At 42.6% G+C, this 24,858-nt stretch overlaps 1 protein-coding gene across 1 annotated transcript in view; it reads right to left on the bottom strand.

Moving 5' to 3' along the window:
* The window catches only part of GABRA6 (gamma-aminobutyric acid type A receptor subunit alpha6), a 267,861-nt gene that overhangs the window by 146,033 nt on the left and 96,970 nt on the right, over positions 1–24,858 (bottom strand). Inside the window, exon 6 of the mRNA XM_086928835.1 lies at positions 8,371–8,514. Coding sequence (XP_086784961.1) covers positions 8,371–8,514 — 144 coding nt within the window. The remainder of the gene's footprint in view (positions 1–8,370; positions 8,515–24,858) is intronic.

Here is a 24,858-nt window from a genome sequence, read left to right as displayed (position 1 = left end):
AAGAGGGTTGTGCAAAATCAGCATAATTTGCTTTTGCTCATTTATGCAAATTTTCAGCAAAATTACCTAGAATTATGTAAAATTTAATTAGATGATAATCTGTTTTTTGGTGCTACCTTTTGGAGTGAAATGTGTCCTTTTGTCAATTTTTGAGGCCAGAATTCATTTGGGCTCAACACAGGGCAGTAGAACAAAATCACAGCAAACAGAGCTTCTCACATTCTATTCTTCCTGTTCACTAGCAGTAAGTTTTCATCATGTACAGCATGTTTGCAGTAAACTTTAACCATGAATGCCATGTAATTATTTGAAGTGCTGTAATTTTTTTTATTTTGCTTTACCAGCCTAATGCAAAATTTCTAATTAAATTTACGTTTTGCCCAAGGCCTAACTATTAAAAACATTTCATTAATCACTTTTTTCCCCACTGTGGAGGAAATATGTAATAATATCCTCATCCTATAATCAGGAATATTTATTATTACATTTATAATAGGTTGGAATCATTTGACAAATATGTAAATTATGTCAAAATAATTATACTTTATTTGCACTCTGAGGTCAAATCCCTGGTTTTAACATAACATATAAAACCATCTAATGGCAGGTAAACCATTAGGTTCTTTGAAATGTCCCCCCAGTTACAAGGGAGTTTCATTTGGAAATCTGGTAAATATCCCAATTGCTAGCCTTACTAATCTCGCTCCCTAACTGTTATATCCTTTATAATATACCGGGTCAGCATAAGTCAATGTAAAGCTCCATATTACAGTGATGGTGATTTAGTTATCCAGCTCCTGGGTAGCATCCAGGAACAAGCAGTGAAAATGCTAATATTGCTGAAGGCCAAGTCATGTGTCTCTATGCCCAAAGTATGGAAAATATTAACCTCTCAAGGTGAAAATTCTGAATTTCTGTGATAAGACATACAGCATAGTGAGAGAAAGTGGAACAACTAACAGAAATGGAATTGTTATATCCCTTTGTCCACATGACAAATAAATCAGCAAATCTTCATGGCCCACTTACAGACATCGTCCGACAAAAAGGCCTCCACATCCTATCCTACGCCAACAACACCCAGCTCATCCTCTCCCTCACCAAAGACCCACCACCGCAAAACTCAGCTTCCAAAGAGGAATGCAAGAATTGGTAGTCTGGATGACCAACAGCTGCCTAAAATTCAACAACAAAAAAACAGAAGTCCTCATCCTAGGAAGAACCCCTTCAGCATGGGACAACTCCTGGTGGCCCACAGTCCTTGCTAGCCCACCTACCCCATCAGACCACACCAAGAAACTCGGCATCATGCTCTACTCATCACTCACTATGAACCAACAGGTCAACGCTGTCACCTAGAGCTGCTTCAACACCCTCCGTATCCTCCGAATGACCTTCAAATGGATGCCCCCCGAATTGAGGAAAACAGTCACCCATGCACCCATCACCAGCAAACTCGACTATGCCAACGCGCTCTACACCGGTATCAACAAACCCCTGCTCAGCAAAATGCAAACAATACAGAACACCACGGCTAGACTCGTCCTCAGCATCCCCCAGCACAAACACATCAGGCAACATCTGAGGCGACTCCACTGGCTCCCCATGGAGAAGAGAGTCACCTTCAAGATTCTCACTCACGCCTACAAGTGCCTGCACAACTACGGACCCAAATACCTCAACAACAGAATAAACTTCCACGTACCCAACGGGAGATCGTTCTCTCACATCGCAGCCAAGACAAGGATCGAGCGACCAGTAGACAGCAGACGCGCCCCCTCGCTGGACACCTTCAGGAAGACCCTCAAGACCTGGCTCTTCGGCTGAACAGAGCTGCATTACCAGTCAATGAGCACAGATCATAGCCACTTGTAAGGGGTTTGCTTTATTTAGATGACTATGGCAATTGTGGGAAAAGGGTTTGTCCTTCAAATATAGATCAAGCCAGCAAATGCAGGCTGTCACCATCTGTGCTTCATGTTTGCTGGATTACTTCATCAAAAAATAACCTCATCAGAATGAGTAGTTTTGTTGAACCGCAAGACTAATGTGTACTCAAATGCTATACAATGGCCTCTCATATTTCTGTGCATATAATACAAATGTAACTGATCTTCATAGCAAGCAGGATATGATCTGGCTCACAGGCTCCTTTAGCTATTGGATTCCTAATAATCATCTAAGTTAAATCGGGTCTGGTGGGACAATTGACTATCTTTTTTGTACTTCATAGGATTCTGTATGAGATCCTCTTCAGCAAGTTTGGCTTGTGCAGTGTACACATAAAATCACTTAATCTTTACAGTCTTGTACACAAAAAAAACTTTAGACAAAAGCATTATCTTTTTCTTATTTGAATCTTTCTGTCCTTCACTGCAACAATCGAATAAGGGATCATGCTTTAAAAGCTGCCCCAGTGTAAGTGTATCTGACAGTGCCTAGTGTGGCAAGCTTAAAGTCCTTTTTAGGTGTCACAGACATTCGTTGCAGCGCGCATGCGCTGCTCGCTCTGCGAGGTTATTGTAATCAAAGAGATTTTAGAAGTGGAGTCGAATCCCCGCCCATCATTTTCATTGGCTGGCCTCATCGTTTATGCTAAACGCTGGCTGGTGATGATTCTTTGTTACCGCCCTGTCTCCTTCAAGGACGGCCCTTCCGGACTGGATTGTTTACTTGCGGCATTTGACGGTGGGCTTTATCTGGTGGGTGAGCACTTTTTTTTCTTATTCGCGAAGTGACTGCTCGTTAAACATTGCAGCAGTAATGGTGTTATTTAAATTTAGGGGTTTCGGCATGCTGTACTCTATGTTTATAATATTATATGCTTTTAATAAGCAGCGCACCACAGGCAGCATGCTGCGCTGCTTACTAAAAGTATAATACATTGAAAAGATAGAGTTTGATGACCTGCGTATTTCTTTAACTCAGCACCATTCACCAAACTCCGATGGGCTTTCTGCAAGCCCCACCTCACCTCACTACAACTAAAGGCGTGCCTCGCCAAACTCTATTTTTATAATTTTGTATGCATTTAATAAGCAGCGTGGCACATACAGCATGCTAACACTGATTACTAAAAGCATAACATATTGAAAAAAAGAGTTTAACGAGCCGCGTATTTCTTTTACACGGCTCCGCTCACCAAACTCCTTTTGGGCTCTCTGCAAGCTCTCACCTCACTCCAAAGAAAGGCACGGCTCGCCAAACTCTACTTTTTCAATATGTTATTCTTTTAACAAGCAGCGCAGCACAGGTAACATGCTGTGCTGCTTACTAAAAGTATAAAATTTGCAAAAAAGAGTTTGGTGAGCCACACCTTTATTTTATTTCCTCAGCAGGCGATCGAAACAGGACAGCAGAGGAGCATGGGCAGGGCGGCGATTGAGGGGGCTCCGAAGGGTAGCAGAAGACATGTCTAGTTAGTGCATGGGGAATGCATGATACTGCTTCAGTTGTATTTTTGCACTCAGTCCCACACGTTGTTAAATGATCAATGTATACTGCTTATTATTTTGTATCTGCAGATGCTGCACCCACGGTGCACAATACCGACTGCTGGCAAAGTTGTCAGCTTCCGGTTTTCAAGGTCTTCATTGGGACATATTATTTCTGATGATGTTTTGTGTGTCCTTGCTAAAGTGCACGTACTGTGAAAATGTAAGTGTTTTATGAGTGTGTCAGCTCTGTGGGTGCGTCTTTGCTTCGTCCCAATGACAAATTAACAAACGAGTGTGAGTGGACTTGATGTATGTGTGTGTGTGTTTGTGTAACATAATGTGCATTTGTGCATTTGATGGCGTTTGTATGTGTTGAGTGGCACGTGTGTGGGCATTTGAAAATTTGTGTTTGATTAGTGTCTTTGTGCTTTTAACAGTGGCTGCATGAATGTGTGTTTTCGCATTTGGGGATTTCTGTGAGTGCATGTCATGGTTTGTTCGCATCCTTCATTCGTGTATGGTGCATTAGGGGATGTATATGTCCACAATGTGTGTGTGTTTGGGCGTTTGGTGCTGTGTGCTGTTTCAAGGTATGCTTGGGGTAAACAGGTTCATCCTTAATCTCTATGTGGATGTTCGATATTAGTGCCTTTTTTCACCGAGTTGTTGGTGTTAATGTGTGCATTCATTTCTTGAGTCGGAGGAAAGGAAGAGTCATGTGTTCTGGGTGTGTTGCTTATGGTCTGTCTGGTAATTCTTTCGTTTTATGTTGCCTCTTTTGATCACATTTATGACCTCTTCCTGGCCTTAGTGTAGCTTTTGCTCTATTTTGTTCCACTTAACTCCTCCTATAGTTTTCCCCCTCATTATATGTGTAAGTGCGGGCAATTTCATGGTTTATGGGGAAAACTCCTAGCTGAAGGGACACTTTCTTACTCACAGTGGCTGTGACAATTCCGTGGGCCATGGTGCAATTGTATGAGCTTTGTGGAGGAATTATGGGTACATATACATAGAGCTTCATGGTTCACACTGTCTTCCGTGTCTATTTCATGTTTTATTGACAAAGTCAGGCCTGTGGCTTTTTTTTTAAAAACTTTCAACTGAAGTAATTACACATCTCCAGTTTTTCACCCATGTTTGTGTCTTAATGCTTTACTTGTATCACTCTAAAACACTGGTGGGCTTTGAGGTGCTTACAACTTCTTCAAGTATAAAGGGGGCGTTGACTGTTAACGACTTTTGTGCTAGTTCTGCTCCATTCATTCATCTTTTACTTCAGTTGTTACACGGTACATCTTTTTTAGTATGTAAGCATTACTTTCTTTAAATAGTTTCTCCTACTGCAGGCACGCCATGCTTTCCTACAACACTCAGCGCGCCATGCACGCTTTCACTTTAGAAGCAGCCCGGGACAATGGCGGCCGCTTCTTTGAGTAGGTCTCGCATTTACAAGAGTTTGAGCTATTGGCATTGTATATGACAATGCCTCTCATTTATATGTTTTGATAATTATCAAAACATATAAATAAAAGGCATTGTCATTTACAATGCCAATAGCTTAAACTCTCCCAAATGCAAGACCTATTGCATTGCAAATTCTTGTTACCAACAGTGTTTGTCTTTATTCAGAAGGTCAACAAGTTAAGACATTATCAATATTATTTGAAGCACGCATCCAACAATGCAAATCTGGAAAGGGATCCAGTTCAGCTAAACTGCTTTAAAATAATCGAATGGGCTAATATGAGCAGGCCACAGCGAAGCATTCACATGGAGGGTGGGATAGAGCAGGAGCTGCGATTACATACATTGGCAGACTGATGTAAACTCTTTTGCCTGTCAGAATAAGTAGGTAAAACGATGCTACTCACACTGCCCGACAAGCCAACTTCCAACTAGTTGTTCTGTGGGCTGATACAAATTGTGCCTAAAATTGCTCACAAACTAATATCTAAAGGGTGCTGATCAAGACTCTAACTATATGGATTCTGACCCGTGGGCTGAACCAAAGTATGAGTAAGGCTCCAAAAGAGCAAGGGTGAAGCAAACTGTCTCGAAGCCTTGTTATGTATATAGTGTTCCTCGTGAAATTAATTTACGAGATTGGCAAGATCAGTAGTGGCTGCAGTGCGGGTGTAGTGGCAGGGTGGGGGCTGGGGGAAGTGAGGGGAAACAGATAGCAAATATTTAAAAAGAAAAAGAACTTACCCTTCGCCTTCCACCGAAGCTCTTCTCCGTGTCTTCTCCTCGCTACAGCAGAGGCTCCCTGCCTCCCCTGCTGCCAATCCTGACTCTGATTTCAAGTTCGAAAACAGCATCAGGATTTACCAGAGGGCTGGGGATTTTTGCTCCCTGGGGGAATGGGAGCCTGTGCTTTGCTGTCTCTATGCCAGCAGCGCAGCAAGGTTGGAGACAGCTCACTGCGCATGTGGGTTTGGCTGGCCTCAGATTTGGATGGCCAAATGCACATGCGCACTGAAAGCAGTGCTGCCCACCGTTCCTCTCCTGACTACCCCATAATTGGCCAATCCCCAGGACGCTGCAAGTACAAGTTGAAAAATAAAACGACAATAAGCTGGTTTTGTTATCATTTTATTTTTCAACTTTTGAGGGTGGCGTGGGTGATGCCTCCGCCATAGCAAAGGAGCCATCACTGGGCAAGAGAGCTAACGCTTTCTCAAAGTGTGAACCAAAAATGGACATACATCAAACAACTGATCTGTTTATGAGAACTGTAGTCAATCAAGGTATATCCAACTCACATGAAGAGAACTGCATACATTTCCAAGCCAAAGTGAAATAAGAGGAAACTCAATACGTAGTCAAACAGGCTAGGGAGAACTTAGAACCATAAAGATGATTAAAAGCAAATGTTAACAGCTATTACACTAAACATCAAGAAGCCCTGAAAATCATAACAACATTTTAACAAATCTCAAAAGTGAAATATTATTGTTTTTCTTAAGAGAAATAAGCAAGCTTGGTTTCCTGCAACGATTTTGTCTAAATTGTTGCAATAATTATGGCCATGTCAATCAATCAACCAATCAGTCAATCAATCAGGGTTTTTAGAGCGCACTACTCACCCGTGAGGGTCTCAAGGTGCAGGGGGGAGAAGGTGCGAGCAGCTCCGTTGGTCATTCGAAGAGCCAGGCCTTGAGTCCTTTCTGAATTAGTTCAGTGTCTGGCTTCATTAGGAGCAGTGGGAGAGTTTTTCTCAGGTCTTGGCCACGAGGTAGGAGAAGGATCTGCCACCTGCTCTGACCCAGTGTATACGGGTGACTGTGGCTAGGGCAAGGTCGGCAGAGCGAAGGTTTCTCTTACCGACGTGGAAGAAGGTTCGTTCATTGTGGTATTGGGGTCCGGTGTTATGGAGCGATTTGTTGGCATGTGTGAACAGTTTGAAGGTAATTCGTTTTTTGATAGAGAGCCAGTGGAAGTTGCTGAGGTGTTGGGTGATGTGGTCATTTCGTGGGATTTCAAGGATAAGTCTGGCTGCGGCGATCCGGAAGGTCTGGAGTTTGTGGACAAGTTTTTTGTTGATTCTGGTGTAGAGGGTGTTTCTGGAGTCCAGTCTGCTGGTGATGAGTGCGTGGGTGACGGTCATCCTGGCATCATGGGGAATCCATTTGAAGGTCTTGCAAAGTATGCAGAGGTTGTTGAAGCAAGTGGAGGACACAGCGTTGATCTGGCGGTTCATGGTGAGTGAAGAGTTGAGTATGTTGCCCAGGTTGCGTTTGTGGTCCATTGGTGGGGGGTGGGTTTCAGAGGTTGGGGGGCCACCAGGTGTTGTCCCATGCGGAGGGGGTGCAACTGAGGATGAGGACTTCTGTTTTCTCTGCGTTGAACTTCAAGCAGCTGCTGCTCATCCAGGTTGCAACACCTTTAATCCCTTCTTGGAAATTGTGCCTGATGATATCAGGTTCCTTGGTGAGAGAGGAAGAGCAGGGTGCCGTCGGCATATGAGACTATGCTGAGTCCGTGTTTTATGACGATGGTTGCAAGAAGAGCCATGTAGACATTGAAGAGCGTAGGGCTAATCAAGGATCCTTGGGGTACTCTGCATCTGATCTCTGTTGTGCGGGAGTCTTATTCTTTGTGTTCTTCCTGAGAGTAAGGATCAAATCCGGTCTAAGGCCGTTCCTTAGATGCCGGCTTCATGGGCCCTGGAGTCTAGTGTATGGTGGGAGATGGTGTCAAAGACTGCTGAAAGGTCCAGGATGACCAGGGCTGACATGTAGACTTGGTTGAGGAGGGCACATATAACAACGGTGGTGGCCAAAAGGGCAGTCTTGGTGCTTTGGTTGCTGCAGAATCCAGTTTGAGAGGTTTCTAGGATGTTGGTGGTTCCTATCAAGTGTGCTAGCTGGGTTTTGATGGCTTTCCTTAATGACTTTGGTGATGAAAGGTTGGGTCTGCATAGGGACTCTTTAGGAGAGGGGTGACTTCATTGCATTTTCAGTCGTCAGGGAAAGTGGCAGTCAAGAGGGAGCAGTTGATAGTTCGGCGTAGTTCGTGTGCGATGGTGGTGAAGGCCATGTGGAAAAATCTAGGATAGATGAAATCCTTGAAGTGTTTTTCAAAATTTAAGACAGGAAATAATTTTTCAAAAGTGATATTCCATACTAAAATGCCATTAATATTTAAATAAACAGGCACATAACAATTTTAGTTTCAAGTCCATAGAACAATCAGGTCCCCTGCAAGCTAACTAGGGTCTGATGTATGCCTTCTAGTAATATTTTAAGACACTCTTTCTTATGTAGCTACCTATGAATTTCTTTCCTGCTGGGACAGATGCGGACTGCATTTTCCATCAGATGAAGTAGGTATGATGTTTATAAACAATACATTGAATATTTAATATATGTCATCTTTGTTAGCCCTTTTGAATTTCAAATGGCTACCCAAACTACGAAGATGTGCTTACCTGTGTTGGACATGATGGTCACACTGGACACCTTCTGGCCCACCAGGTCATACTGGAGGAGACTCGAGGACTCTTTAGACACATCAACCGACTTAAGTAATCCTCTCTGCCAAGTGTATATGATTTCACTTTTGGGGTAAGCATCTGAGGCATGAACAGAAAAGGTACAAGAACAAACCCATTACACTTTAAACGAAATCTTACAATTTACATGGTTGAACGTTTTAGATGGAAAGTAAATACCCTTCAGGCTTAGGACTTCACATTCCCCCCATTCACTGATATATACTGACAAATACTGTTGCTGTCTTTCAGGAAGATGACCGTTCAAACTCCGGAACTCAAACACTTCATATCCTGCTCATCTGCAGGACAAAGGATTGTTAAATGTGCCAGGGGTCAGTAGAGTCAGACGGCAACCCATTCAGATGCTGGTTCTAAATCACAGTATATGAAAACGATATTCCTCGTGTTCAAGGTATAATTCTAGCAGAATGTTTGGCCTAGTCAAACTGTTTCTAATAGCCATGGCAAGCACAGGATTGTAAAAAGAGCACCCCAGAAGCTCACAGTAACAATAATGAATTTCATTTGCACCTATTATATTCTAACTTGATATTCAAGAAGATCTTGCAGTTCTGGTTCCAAAAAATGATTTGATATATTTCATGTTAAGGAGCTGACATCTTCTATCCCTAAGCAAGAAGCCCATGGATGTGATGTGGATTGAGATGAAATGAGGTGACATGGCAGGCTATTGCATCAATGAGGAATGAGTATGTCAGAAATGACTTTGTGATGGAAAAATGCCACAGACACTGATCTCCCAGCTCTACAGTTGGGTGTTAAAGAGTGCAGGATTCATGCCACTGCACAAATATAACAACACCATGGAACTGGTAAAGGTGGTTCTGCAGTGAGGACGTGTACCCTGACTTTGGAGTTTGTAGTTTGAAATTCATGGAGGATGTAATCCACATGCTCTTTGTCACCACAAAAAGGCACAGAGGGGCATATTTACAAGCCCCTATCACCATCACAACAATACTTTGCAGTGATGTTGTGATGGCGATAGGGGCCTCGCCTTATTTACAAGGCAGCGTTAAGCCACTTAAGTGGCTTAAAGCTGCCTTGTAAATAAGGCACCCTGTCACACTACACTTAGCAGGAAACGGGAGGGCAATGGGTGTTGCTGCGGGATTTCCAATGCAACACCCATTGATTCTGATTCTGCCTACAAGGGAGGCATAAATAGAAGGCAGCGCCAGAATCAAGACCAGGGAAAACCTGGTATTTCCCTGGCGCAATGAGGAGAAATGTGTCATTCCTCCTCGTTTTTGCTGTTTTCATGTGTGGTGCGTTGTGCAGCACACATAAAAACAGCAAAAGGCCAATGAGTGTTTAGGAACAGGAAGGTCCCCGTCCTGCACATAAATAATCATTTAAAAAAAATCAGCTTTGCAACTTCTGTGTGTGCTGCCTTAAGCACACACTACATATTATGCAGTAGGAGGCATGAAAATGTGGGCACAGAAATATTGGTGCATCCATTACCAGCAATATAGTAATCAAAGGACAAGTGAGGACTCAGAGGGATCCTCGTGCCATTCACGTGTAATATGGTAGCTGGAGAGATTTCCTCCAGGCATGAAATGGGGGCCTACTCAAGTTTAAACCCATCCTGCCACATTACTCAAGTGCCCCAGGGTACGTGTTGCCCGGTACACGGTGGGGGTGAAGCACACTTTGCAGTTTTAAGTGGGGAGGCCTCGCTGGGCCCCCTGCATGCAAAAATGACCAAAGGGCTGCCTGCGATCACGCGGTTCTGCTGCCAAACCCAGCACGTTTTTGGCACCACTGAGGTTCCTCCCGACAGGGTTGTGACGTTCCCTGCGGCAAGGAGAGGTGCAGGGCTACAGTGTCTTTGCTGAGTCAGCAAGCACAGGCCGGCCCTTCAGACGGACACTCATGCAGACACTGTTCAATCTGGAGTGCAGATTCAAGAGCACACTTGACTCAAAACAAGGGCGGGCTGGAGAAGTTGGTGCACGGAGCACGAGCCTGCCATGCGTTCGTAGCCAGCAGCAGCAGGGTCGGAGTGACCCACATCTTGTTTAGAGACATGATGAAGCTTTACACGTGTGCTGGAGGTTTTATGGCACAAGGGGCACTTATCCTGCAGAGACAGCGGGATACTCAACTCCCCCTGGTTCCAAGCTCAACACCTAGCGCTAACCACACACTAATCGAGACATCGCCTGCAGAATGTAGAACCCTTGTAGAAGTTCCCTGAATACAAGCTGTGAAGAAACCATCATTCCATACACTGGGGTAATTTTAGGATTACTAGAACAGGCAGAGGCAAGCCTCCCAGCTGCTGTAGAACACTGGGGTTGCACAAGGCAAGTAGACAGGTAACAGGTTAGCACATAAGGTGGGCTTGCAGAGTGGAGGTCCTTCCTTCTGCCCAACCGGCAGCAGGTCAGCACAACAAGCAAGCTCTCCAAATGAATGTGACTCCGGGCAAATCAGAGTCAGGGAGCAGCTGGCAGTAGGAAAACAAGTAGAAAAGCAATCCAGGGTGTCCTTTAGTCCACACAGCAAGTAGCAGGCAGCAGGGCAAATCAGAAGAGCAGTCCAGATGAGTGCTTTGTGCCGTGCAGCAATCCTTCTGACAGAGGTTCAATCCCAGTTCCAAAAGTGCTCTTAAAACATGAGGTAAGAGCCCCTGTACTTATACGTATATATAGTAAAAGGGGAGTTTAAGGTTTGGGAAGTAGTTTGAAAGTCAATGTGGCAGTAAACTGTGCATGCAGGCACTTCAGTGGCAGCCCTGAGACAGGTTTGAAAGACTTCTGTGGATGGCGCAATCTGGGCCGCAGGCCCACTAGTAGTATTTAATTTACAGGCCCTGTGTACATGGGATACCATTTCACAAGAGACTTACAGGTAACTGAAAAATACCAAATAGGTGCAAACCAACCATACCATGTTTAAAAGAGAGAGCATGTGCACTTTAGCACTGATTAGCAGTGGTAAAGAGCCTAGAGGCCTACAACAACAAAAAAGGGATAAGAAAAAAAAAATGGAAGAAGGAAAAACATTTGGGGATAACCATGCAAAAGGGCCAGGCCTAACAGCGACGCATCTCCTCTCATCTCTGCTTCGGAACTGCCACTGCACAATGCATCCCCAACGTAGCACCTCGCATTGCAGCTTCCAGACTCTTCAGTCACGCCACTGTGCAATGCATCCTTAATGCAGGCCTTTCATATATCAAGCCCCTCATCTACAACACAGGACTTTTCTTGCAGCCCTGTCTTCAGAACTACTTGTGTGCAATGTATCTTTGATGCAGAACTTGCAAGACCCTCATCAATGCATTCCTCAAGGATTAAAAAGTGCTCTGAATCGCAGCCTTGCAGTTCATCAGAACTGCCACTGTGCAACACATCCTCGACGCAGGACCCCGCAAATCTCAGAAACCAGGGTTTAAGATACCCCTGCTCAGGGGGCCTAACTTAGTCCCTGTATCAGGTCAATGCTCCATTGCACTCGACATTGATTTTGAGACTTGATCCCAGTCCAGAGTGAACAGTTAACAACAGTTGCCGCTTTGAGTTTCTAGGTACTATTTTCACTCAAAAAAAACTTTGAAATTGCATATCTCCACCTATACTATTTGGATATTTGTTGGTTTGGTCTCAAATAATTTATTAAACTTTACTCTATTTTTCTATATTGGTGTGGGGTTTTTCCTTGTGTTGTGTGTTCATTTTATTACTCTTTGAAGTGCTGCATAAATACTTTACATCTTGCCTCTAAATTAAGCTTGACTGCTTTATGCGAAGCTACCATAGGGATAAGCACAGGTTGGTTTTGCTGTGTTTCACCCAGACAGAGATTGTGGATGCTGCTTGAGTAGGATTTACCTCCCACCCTGTAACCTAATTTCCAACAGCCTGGATACAGGCAAGGCCCTGCGCCCAGCCCTCTACTGCACACAGTCAAAAGGAATGCTCAGTGTCTTAGTTTGGTGAATATGAAAAAACGCAAAGGTTAAAGTCACGTTATCATTAGGTTTGGGTAATAACATTTCACTACACAGGAGATATCTTAGCAGTTTAATGACAAATACAAAGGTTAAAATAACTTTGTGGTCAGGTATGGTAATATTTTCTTGTTGGAAAAAAACTCAGACTTTTACTGAAAAATCTGAGGTTAAAGAGATTTTAAAGTTAGGCCTCGAAATAACATAAAAAATACAATTTTAAAACAAAATAAACACTGAATAAACGTTTACGCAGTTCAAAGCTATGATATGGTGCCTCGAAGAAATGTTTTCATCAGTTTTCTGCTTGGTGTTGATGGAACAAGCTTAAAGACTCTGCTAGAAAAGCCAACATTGAGATCAGTTGAATTATACAGTGCTCCATATAAAGGAGCTACTCTCCACCTAAAACTTGCGAGCTACCCAGAGTTCTCTATTACCTTTTTTACATAATTTATGCAGCACTTGCATCTAGTACTACCCTATCAGTTATAGCACCAGAGATGTTATAGTGCTGTCTGTGTTTCAATGGGAAAGGCATTTTTTATTTTCTAAAAAACTTTGTCACAGCTAAAGTAGATCATTTTGTGCGGATCTGCAAGCATGGGCCAAGAAAAAATGTGGATCCAAAAAGGATGAATACTCATTTTAATTTCCATTGGGTTTTTTGCTCTTCGGTACAGAAAAATCGACTGAATGGAATTACATCAAACGAGCCACAAAGTTCTAACTTTACTTAAGGATTGCAGATTAGTTGGTTTGGTTGAAATCCTTTCCGTAATTTTTGAGAAATGAATGTTTAAAGAGTTTCTTTGGTTGTGCAAGGAAAGGTTAAATTTTAGAACTACATTGACAGTTGGCACGTATTTTTGATTTGCACAGACCTCCAGAATTGTTTGACGAATTTGCAGAAGATTTGGAAGATGCATGGCATATTTAGATTGCTCTGTGTATTTTCAAATTTTTAAACTTTGCCTAGTAGGGAACTTTTAAAAGGGGGTATCAAACCTGCTAATTTTTTATTAGCTATTGCCTCGTTTGAAACATTTGATAAACATTAAGCATGGTTAATCCTATGTTGCTTTGGCAAGTTTTGCACAGATTTCTCAAGGGGGTTAAAATTGAATGGAAAGGGCAAAACTATTTCATCTGTGTTCTAAATAAATGATGCCTGGTCCATTTTAGGTTGGTTTATTTAAAATGGATGTTATCAGCTAGAGCCCCACCATGAGCTGCTCAGCCCATCCTCCAACTGGCTCTCTCACTTATCAAAATTCCACAGCCACCTCACACACCAACATTCCACCACCACAGTCACACTGGCTGAGCAGCAGGTGTAACACATCTCTTTGTTTACACAAAATAACAGAGGAACTCTTGAAATAATGATGTTAGAAAAAGTGTATGCATATAAACAATATAGCTAGGAACTAATGTGAATGCATAAAAATAAAATGTGGAAACATTTCACGCACAACATGTCGTAAAACAATAATTGGAAATGTGCATACAAAGGCAGGTAGAAAATAATGGATGCAATTTGCACAACATGTCATGACATAATACGTCATGAAATAATACATGCAAAGAAAAAACAGGAAATTGGTAATAAGAATACACTCACATACATCATCTCCCTTTCTCACCAACAAAACACACACTCTACCACACCACAATTACACAATCCAAACTCAGATACCACAAAACATGCCAGCTGGCCAGGTTAACATAAAAGTAGTACGTAGGGCACTGTCTAAACAACTTCAAAAATAAACTAGTAAGTGGGGAACACCACTCCACACCAACCATATAGCATCTACACTGCCCTTCACCTAAACCCGTAGTAAGGGTGGTAAGTGTGGAACACCACTCCACACCAACCATGTGACATCTACACTGCCCTTTCCCAAACCCATTGTAATCGTGGTAAGAGTAATCACAATAAGCATGGCTTCACTTTCACTTCAAAATTTGTCTTAGTCTCTGCCCTTCACGCATACCCCGTAGGAAGGATAGAAAAATATACTTCAAAATTTGACACTCCGAACACCAGTCATTTGATATCTACCCTGCCCTTCACTCAAACCTGTAGTAAGGGTGGAATCAATTTTTTAATAACACATCACCTTCAACCCTGTATTGTCCTAAACGTAACATAAAAACCAGGTGATATTACTGCAGAATCCTACGAATTCCACAGTCGCTGGTATTACAGCACCATCCCACAAACACCAGGGTGGGTGGTATTACTGCACCATCCCACAAACATCATGGTGGTTGGGATTACTGCACCATTCCATAACCACATGAAAATGGTAGACAACAACACAACCACTACAGCGGGTGGTATTACTGCACCATCCCACGAACACAAAAAAAGTGGTAGAGCTAAATGGCTTCTACAGTTGACGTCATCTCAAGCAACATCTTGGTAACTCTATTCTCCAGTAACACACAAAATCAACTGTAGAACTCAACCCTTGCTGCTCTGACAGTATCACTTCCGACTGTTTCAGTATAAGAACTTCCAAATGGCACCTCATATGATTTCTTGATGGGCAAAGAGACAATGTCTCACCGGAAAGTCTTAACGAACTGGTTAACACAAAGATCTATACGTCAACACTTGCAAAAGGAAAACGTCGCAAGTGAAAATGCACTATGCCGGGCGCAAAAAATTTGCGATCAAAGATGGCGAGACGCAAACGTGCTGAGCGCCGGATGGTTCGAGGCAGAGGCATGCACACACGTTGAAGCCCAAGACGCACAGCTCTAGACTGCATGGATTCTTCCATGGCATCACCCTGGAAACGGCAAGGAGGAAAGCACAACCTTGTGATACAGGTAAGGGTGCGTGAGCCATCTTCCTTGCGCAAACATTTGAATTCGGCATGAAGTAACAGCCAAACGGCTGGGCCCAAAAAATATTGTGGACAATGGAACCTGACAACAGAATGTGTATAGTCTTTTCCAGGGAAAAAAATTAGCTCGACGGTACCGCACAGGCTGCCAGTGTTCCTTCAGCAAAAGTGCTTCAAAACTGCCAGTTCCCAACATCAATTGTGGAATACAAGTAGACTAATGTTTCCGATTAATGTAAATACTCCCAACGGAACACTGTCCATTCAATATGCAAAATATAACAACAAAATCTCCTACCAGGCTGCTGCACTCCACACTCATCTGACGTTTCAAAGGGACACCAGGAAGCCTGAAAGGAAAATCCACATGAACAAACACATGCCTTGCCAGAGGACTGTCCAATGAGACGGGACACTGGTGGGGCTGCAGGGCGGTCTGTGAACTTGAGTCCTTGTAGTTCAAATGTACGATTTCTGTACTTTTCCCTCTTTAAGTTTCTTTCTTCAGAAATGACCATATAGCCATAATATCGGTACCACATATTGTCTTTGTAGGATATCTTCTTTCAGTTAGCTGATCCGCGTAGGATCATTTAAATCGTCGCCAAAATGTTCTGAATAAATGACGCCTAGTCCTTGTAGATTTTAGGTTGCTTTGTTTAAGATGGATGTTATCATCTACAGTTCTACCAGGAGCAGCCTCTTGCTGCTCAGCCCATCCTCCAACTGACTCTCTCACTCACCAACATTCCACAGCCCCCTCACTCACCAACATTCCACCACCACAGTCACACTGGCTGGAAAGCAGGTATAACAATCTGCTCACAACTTCCATATTATTTAGCATTCTAGATTACATTTTGCTGCTTTTTAGCATGTTATACCAAGTGCAGGAATCTCAGGTTTTATGCAGATCTCAGAAAGGGACAGCGTTAAATGGAGGAAGGGTTAACAATGTTTATTTGCAAACAACTTTAGCACTGTTTTACAGATCTGCACAGCACTTGGTAGACACCATCTTTTTAATTGTTATATTTTGAGTTTCATGCAAAGCCATCCTGGAAGGGGAGCATTCTTAAAGGGGGTTGAAAAAAGCAGCATGTTTAATTTTAACTAATATAGGAATCTTTGCTCTATGTTATATAAAGAAACCTCTAAGGCTAATACAGCACACTTGGCATAAATCTAAACCTTGGCTCAGGGTAGTGCAACTGATTGATTTGGAGTAAATCCATTGATTAGTTTCTAAAAAGTTAGGATGACAATAATGTGCCAGTGATTTGCAATGATTAAAAGTTAAAGCTATATGGACCATTAATTTTCAAACAGCCCTCAAGTCAGGTTTGCTAACTCTCTGTGTACCTACAAAAAACTTAGAAGCCCCCATTGGAAATGGAAGACTTTTGCTCCTGTTGTCTACTTTGGCTCAACACAACTAAAGGATGATTTCTGAACCAGTGAAAACATTACTCACTAATAGAATACTGAGCTAGGCTACAGCCCATGACTCACATTCAAACTGTGCTATGCACATTTGAAGGCTGTGCACAGTGGTTGTTGGCAGCGACAAGTTAGCAGATTATTATCCCAACCCGGAAGTAAGGGACAACTTAACATGCTAAGGTCCTGCCAAATTTCACATAACACTGTAAATTAGCAAATTAAATTATTTTTGATCTCCAAGTTAACTTTGACCCCTTGTCAGATGTGCCCGAAACTCGAGATTCCTGCAGTGGACTCAGCGCGATAACAACCTATCAAATAGCGAGCCAATTCATTTATGAATCTCAAAGTTATTTGTGAAGGAACACTTTTTTGACCCTGCAGCCCCCTATTCAATGCAGACCCTCATTGATAGATGTTAGAAATGGGGATCTCTAGTTGGCAATGGTTTGCACCTTTGTCCAAATAGGGATCCTTGCTTCTAGTCAGGATAAGGAGGATTCACTTCTAAAATAACACCTGTTCCCCTCCTTGGTAGCTTGGCATGAGCAGACAGGCTTATCTCAGAGGCAGGGTGTAAAGCATTTGTGAACACATACAGTAACTCAGTGAAAACACTACAAATGGACACCACACCAGTTTAGAAAAATAAGTATTCTTTATCTAAACAAGACCAAACGGCAAACATGCACAATACAGTATCAAAAATAGGCTCTTCAATGGGAGAAATAGTTCAGTTCAATGCAAGTTGTAAATGCAACATTTTTCCAACAAAGTACCTTAGATGCGTCACGCAAAACAAACAAAAGGGTCACAGGGAAGCGATGTGTCAGTTCCTTGCTTCAGGGAGGCGGCGCATCTGTTCCTTACTTCAGTGCAGGGATGCGTCTGTTCCTTACCAGAGAGGAGGGGATGCGTTCCATTTACGATGCGACAAGATGGCGCCTTGATGCGTGGCGACGATCCGGTGCGAAAAAATGTCAGCTTGATGCGATGCGACGAGACCCGCTGTGGATGCAGCATGCTTCTTCTCCGTGGCTCAGCGATGCATTGGGACCAGGTGTGGATGCGGCACGTGTGTTCTCAGTGACTCGGCAATGCATTGGGAATTGGTGTGGATGCGATACGCTTCTTCCTCGTTGCGTTGATCTTCCAGCTCCCAACAACAAACAGTCTCTAGAGGTCCTAAACAGCAGCAGGCATCTCTTTGCAGGTTGGAACTCCCAGCATGGGGTTTCAGAGGAGCTGGGGGTGAAGTCTTTGTATCCCTGAGACTTCAGACAGGAGGCAAGCTCAATTTCAAGCCCTTGGAGATCTTTTCTTCAAGCAGGAGACAAAGCAAACAGCAAAGTCCTTTTTCTCCTTTCCTTGGCAGCAAGTAACCACTGCAGGCCAACCTTAAACAGCAAACCGCGCAAGGGCAGTAATCCTCCTTCAGCTTCTTCAGTTCTTCTCCTTGGCAAAGGTTCCTCTTGATTTCCCAGAAGTGATCTAAAGTTCTGGGGTCTGGGTCCCCCTATTTATACACCCAAACCCTTGGTCTCTGAAGGCAGAGAGTGTCTGTACCCATCCAAAACCACTTTTGTCCTCACTGGTGCAGCTTCCTGGCAGGAGGTGGAGACAGCATTGTTGAAAGAAGACCTGGCCCAAGTAGCTGAAAAGAAATCGCCTCCCACTACTCTCTATTCAATGTAGGCTCAGGCAGGTGAAAGGAAATCTCCTCCCCCTACTCTAAATTCAACCCGGGTCCCATTCAGCCCAGCCCTGGCTCATCAGAATGCTGGAGCCGCAGCTCTCTCCCAACTCTTGTCACTCACAAGCCAGACATGCAATACACAAACCTAGCAGAGACATACTGGATGGTTAAGCAAGAAAATACTTACTTTCTAAAAAAGTGGTATCTTCAAACACAGAATGTTAAAATTACCCACACTAAAATATGCACTTTAACATTCAGATTTCAGGCATACTAAACTTTATTTTCCTATCTTGTTCCCCGGATCAGTTATCTTTATAAGATGTTATAATCAAACTGCCCATTCGGCCTATGGGAACAGCTAGCCTTGCAATAGTGAAACCAAAATTGGCAGTATTTCACTATCCGGACATGCCACACACATCGGGGCATGTCCTACCTTTCACATACAATGCACCCTGCCCAAAGGGGTACCTTGTTTTTTTTTTTTCTTTTTAAAAAATTTTATTTTGATTGTCCTCATACCACAGTAAGTGTCTGCAATCGTAACATGTTAGACCCCTTTGATCCTGGGCACCCTGGTCCATGTTCCTGCATTTACGGGCCGCCAGGCCTGCTTCTTTGTACGAGGCTTGGTGTAATCCTTAGACGATCTTAAATCAACCTTAGTGCCTTCCCTCAGCACACCAAGGGCGCCCAAATGTTACCTTCTGTACAGTCAAGCCTTGCCATTGCAAATGCAGCCCGGAGCCACTTCTCATACTCAGGAGCAGCTGGATCTTTCCATAGAATGCATAATTCCCTCAGGGCCAACAGAATCAGATTTAAAAAAAGGCCAGTCTGTGCTATAGATATGAGTTTTCCAATAAAGAATTTAAACCAAAAATAACGAATGCTGGGTCTAGATTAACCGTGTAACCAAATATACCCATTAATGCCAATTCCACATTCTGCCAGTACCTTTTTAATCTGGAACATTTATAAAACATATGCAGATCGTCTGCCTTAAGCATACCACATTTAGGGCACCTAGGGGTTGGGTTACTAACAAACTTAGCAACTCTACAGGGGGTATAATAAATCCTATTGATAGTAAAGAAGTGTTTTTTCTTCAAAGAAGCTGATTTTACGAACTTGTAGAGGTTTATAATAGATGGAAAATATAGCTCTACAGCTCCATTTTCTAATATTGATGTTCTCCGAACCTGATAGGGTGGGGGAGTTTGATGTCTTCTCTATCTAGTAGGCTCCTGTACTATATCCCGACTTCCTTTTTCAATGGGGTGGGGTTTTGAAGTTTGAATTCTATTTCCCAATTTCCGCCAATATTGTTCTTTTCTGCAATATACCATGAGTGTAGTTGTAGAAATTTGAATCGTGAAAAAGAGTCCCCAATCCTTACTCTCAAGACCTCCGAGGGAAGAACCCCATCTGCGGATATTAATTCAGACCATGTGGCAATGCCTGCAGATTTAATCGACACTGTTAAACTATCCTTTAGAGAGTCAGGAAGCCCAGGAGAGTCCCAGATTGGGGCGAAGTCTGAGAAATATTTTATACCCCACTTAGTTTTCAGATTCTGCCATGAGTTAAGTGCCGCCCAAATCACCTTTAGACAGACTTTCTTGAAGAACCTTGTAGCTCCAAATTTGTACAAAAAAACATCTCCACCCCCCTCATGTGTTACCATAGCCTTCAAGATCCTCCCCCAATTGTTATCGCTAGGAATGGACATAAGACTACGGATGTTTTTAAACTGAAAAGAAAGGCAATAACAAAAAATATCCGGTAATGCAAGCCCCCCCTTAAGTAATCTCCTCTTCAGCTTCTTCCAGGATAATCTGGAGCACTTATTGGCCCATATAAAACTACCGATCTTACTCTGAATTTTACCAAGAAGCTTAGAGGGGAATTCGAGAGGGATGGCCCTAAAGAGAGATGTTAACTTGGGTAAGATTACGATCTTAACTATATTTATTCGGCCATATATTGCGAGTTGGAAGTTTCTCCATCTAAGGAAAAGATGATCAATTTCCTTTGTTACTCTATTTAGGTTAGTCAGGGGGATGTTCAGCAAATCTTGCTCTATTATAATTCCCAAGTATTTAAATCCAGGTCTCCTTAGTCTTTCCCAACCTTCAACCCCCCAGCACATTATCTCGGTCTTAAGAGTGTTGACTTCGTAGCCAGAGAATCTTCCAAACTCACTTAAGGAGTGCTCGACCTTTGGGAAGACCTCAGCCAGATTACTAGTATAGACTAGCAGGTCATCCGCGTAAAGAGGGAGTTTGATATTAAGATCTTGAACTCGGAAGGGGGATATTTGAGGGTGCTAGCCTGAGCATTTGCACCAATGGTTCTATGTAGATATTGAATAAGAGGGGTGAAACAGGGCACCCCTGTCGGGTGCCTCTCCTTATTTCGAACCTAGGTGTTAGAGGGGTACCTTGGGCTTACCTTAGGGGTGACTAACATGCAGAAAAGTTAAGGTTTAGGGACTGGAAAGTGGACTGGCAAGTATGTGCACTTGCCAAGTCGACATGGCAGTCCCAGACTGCACACAGGCTCTGCAATGGCAGGCCCAAGCCACATTTTACAAGCTGCATCTGTGGGTGGCACAGACGCAGTGCTGCACGCCCACCAGCAGCATTTGATTTACAGGCCCTGAGCACACAGGGTGTGCTGTACTAGGGACTGATAAGTAAATCAAATAACCAATCATGGAATCACTAATCCATACAACAATTTACAATAGGGAGCACTTGCACTTTGGCACTGAACAGCAGTGGCAAAGTTCCAAAGTTCCAAAGTTCCAAAAGCGTCTAGACCAGTAAAAACAGATGAGGCAACAGCAAAAAGTGGTGCCAAGTCTAATAAGGGATTTCCATTAAACTCAATATATCAAGAGTAGGGTTAACATGCAAGGGACTGCCAAATGTTGCAGATCTTTCCTAAAGCACCAACAATATTAGCAAATGAATGATATTGTGATCCCCTTTATATTGGCTCCCCTTTTATTGAGCTGAATAAAACTTGACATACCAAGACTAAAATAAACATGCTAAAGGATTTGTCAAATGGCATCCTAACACTTAAAAGTTATTGCTGTTTTTTTTTTTAAATGAATAGTTTTTTAACATCCCTATGAATCAACACAACTTGGAAAAAAGTAACAGTGACCTGAATATACCTGCCAGGTTTCATGCAGATTTGTCAAATTGTAAAGTTATACGCAAATCAACATCCTTATGTATATGTATATTTATATATTATTATGTATACATATATTCCAATGGCTGCAATAGAGCCATTGTAGTTATAGGACGGAGTTTTCATTTTAGTTTCATAATAACTTTGGCACCATTTGATGCATCTGCACAAAGGTTTCCCAAAAGAAATTCATCCAGTTTGGATCCTCCATTATAGGTTTTGCACAGACTCCTCAAGCAGGGGCCAAAAAATCACAGTAGGGGGACTGCAATATGTAATTTCTAATTTCAATCTCCCTAGAAATGTTTGAATACCAATACATAAAAAATGAATGAATGGTATCAAACCAGATTTGGCAGGAAGTTAGAACCTTTTTAAAGTGTGCTTTTTTATTTGGTGTAAATCTGTTCAGCCAAAAAAAAAGAGAGAGTTTTCCCTAATAGACCCAGAAAGGACTGGGAAGTGATATAGCAAAAAAGGGGGGTTCCTTTCTGTGGTTTTTAGATGTAGTTGTTTATGAATAAAACTAGTAAAGCAAGACACCTGTCTAAAGAACTCAAATATTCTCAGTAACACATATACCAACAGACCATAGATTGTATCAAAATATCACATTTATTAAAAAGGAAGAAAACGTTTTTTTCTTATATCAAGTAATTCAAATAATTCGACATAAACATTTTCTTGTCATAGGATTACATACATATAAAAGCATATGAAGACAATTTAAAAGGCCTTTTAAAATGTCTTGATATGCTTTCATACTGTATTTTTTGTAAGAAATATAATATGTATGTAGTCCTATGACAAGAAAATGTTTATGTCGAATTATTTGAATTACTTGATATAAGAAAAATACTTTTTCTTCCTTTTTAATAAATGTAAATCTGTTCAGTACTTTTTGAGAAATTAGCATTTGAATAGGTTCTTCGTGAACCAATTAACCCTCAAAATAAGTTCAAGCTATCTGGAATGGGGATCCATTGTGAATCCAAAATGAATAGTCATTTCTAATTGGTGTCGGCAGCTTTACCTCCCATCAGTCCTTTCAGGACTGCAAATCCAGAGAAGAATCTGTGGGACCAGAATGATCTATCTTTTTAAACATTTTTCAATAACATCATGGCACTACAAAACTGAGTACACTGGGTTGCAAAGGAATACACAAAGCTAATACATAAGTCACATTGGTAGCATACCCTAACTCAGATCAATGCAAAATCATTCTCCAAAGGAGCACCCATTCAGAGACTGGTGACCTCTCATGTTATGTAGGTATTAGCATACAAGAAGAGAGAGAATAGCAGTGGACGAGGTGATATATATTCAAAATCAAGAGTAAAAGGAAATGAGCAGTCTAGCTGTTGGGGCGATGCCACAATATGGAATAATGGCCTCAAAGCATATGGTGAAGGTGGAGCAAGGCAGAATGGATATAATAGAATTGAATACGTTGGAAGTGAGCATTGCATGATATGCAAGATATGTGTCTGAGGACATTGTAGCAGTCCTAGTCCGTGAGCTCATGATCTATATCCCACACAAAGCGGTTTCGTAGCACTGTCAGCGCACTTTGGGTTTGTGTCAATAGAGCTTTGAAATAAGGGTGCTTGCATGTAATTGGTCAGTAATGGAGCAGAGTGTTTAAAGGTCTATATATTCTGAGGGTTCCTTGCCAACTTTCCATCCCATAGGAAACGGTGGGTGGGTATGCCATAGCCTTCAAAAATATCCACGAACATGCGCAGTTTCCCATCCATATATCAGTTTCGTGGTTCCGACATATCTCTTCTCTCTCAGTCCCGTAACCCAGACCAGTTTCCCACATGTGAGAGATGCAACAGGACTGTCACAGGAGGCCATTTGTATGCAGGGTATTTTATGCAGTCACTGCAAAGTCCTGGCCTGCACAAACTGTAGCGTGCTTAGCAGGAGGCCATAGTGCTTGTTACTAGGTCGAGTATGTGGGTAAAGAAATAGAGCATGCCTCCCCATCTTTAGTGTCTCCAATAAGTCGCCAAATAATAATATTCTAGGTCAGGAACCACCAGCTAACCAGCCATCAATGAGGAGCGAGACTTTGGCAAGTGCCACTCACCACTAACCAGTACCCGAAATGATATAAAGTAACAGGCCGTCCATCTTGCACAAAATTGACTTTTAGGTGTCAAATCAGAAGTGTCACAAAGTTGTACAAGAAGCGAGGAAGAAAAGCCATATTCAACAATGGGAGAGTCAGACAAAAAAGTGATGGCAGATTGAAGGGATGAGAAGGCCAATCGCAGATCGCCCTCAAGTACCGTATGGTAAATATGGACGCCCAGGTAACAAAATGAACATGGTTCCCAATGGAAATAATTTCCTACTTCTGGTGGTGTGGCTGTTGTCTCAGGGGCATGCATGGAGAATGGATTCCACTTGCGCCAGTTCATAAGGAGACCGGATAAACATCCATAGACCTCCAGGACATGGCAAGCTCCCTCAACATTCAAACTTTCCCCTAGGAGATGCACTAATAGGTCATCTGCATATCGACAAAAACTTACCCACTATCCATTGATAACACTGACCTGTGCAGAGTGTTAGGGCTAGTGGTTCTATATAGGCCTGGGCTGTGTCCACAGAGTTCCATGAAGTGAGCAGAAAACTCCCCTGCACGACATGCAGTTTTGCAAGCAGCAGAGTGCGTTACAATGTGACATTTATGCTGAGTTTTAGATCAATAAAATCAGCACGAACTGCACCACATCGGAGGGCGCTGCTTCTGCCGCTTGAGTAGATAATCTACTCAAGCTGCAGCTTCAAAGCAAAGGGAAGGTTTCTCAATTCGAGCGGTAGCGACCATCCACGACCCCCCACATTGAGAAAACTCGCTGGAAGAACGTCTGGAATAAAATTGACCCCACTCGCCACCTTAATGTTGAAGAGCAAGGAAAACAATTCTGCTCCTCTGCACCCTATGCGGAGTGCGGAGTGGGGTTTGGGAAAAACTCCACAAAGTCGCAGAGCGGAGCAGATTTTCACACCCAGGCCTACTTCTATAGCCATTGCGAAAAGTAATAGTGACAATGGATAACCCTGTTGCATGCTGCGTTCAATTCTGCAGGAAGTCAAAATGCTGCCCAAGTCCTAATCATGGCCATTGGAGATGAATGTAATAACCTCATCCAAGTAAGGAAACTGCTCCCTGCTTCAATGCTGTCAATAATACCATACAGGAAATCCCA

This window comes from Lissotriton vulgaris, chromosome 7 (assembly GCF_964263255.1).
Source record: "Lissotriton vulgaris chromosome 7, aLisVul1.2, whole genome shotgun sequence".
Taxonomy (NCBI): domain Eukaryota; kingdom Metazoa; phylum Chordata; class Amphibia; order Caudata; family Salamandridae; genus Lissotriton; species Lissotriton vulgaris.
The sequence above is the reverse complement of the archived record's forward strand: the minus strand, read 5'-3'. Positions and strand labels throughout refer to the sequence as shown.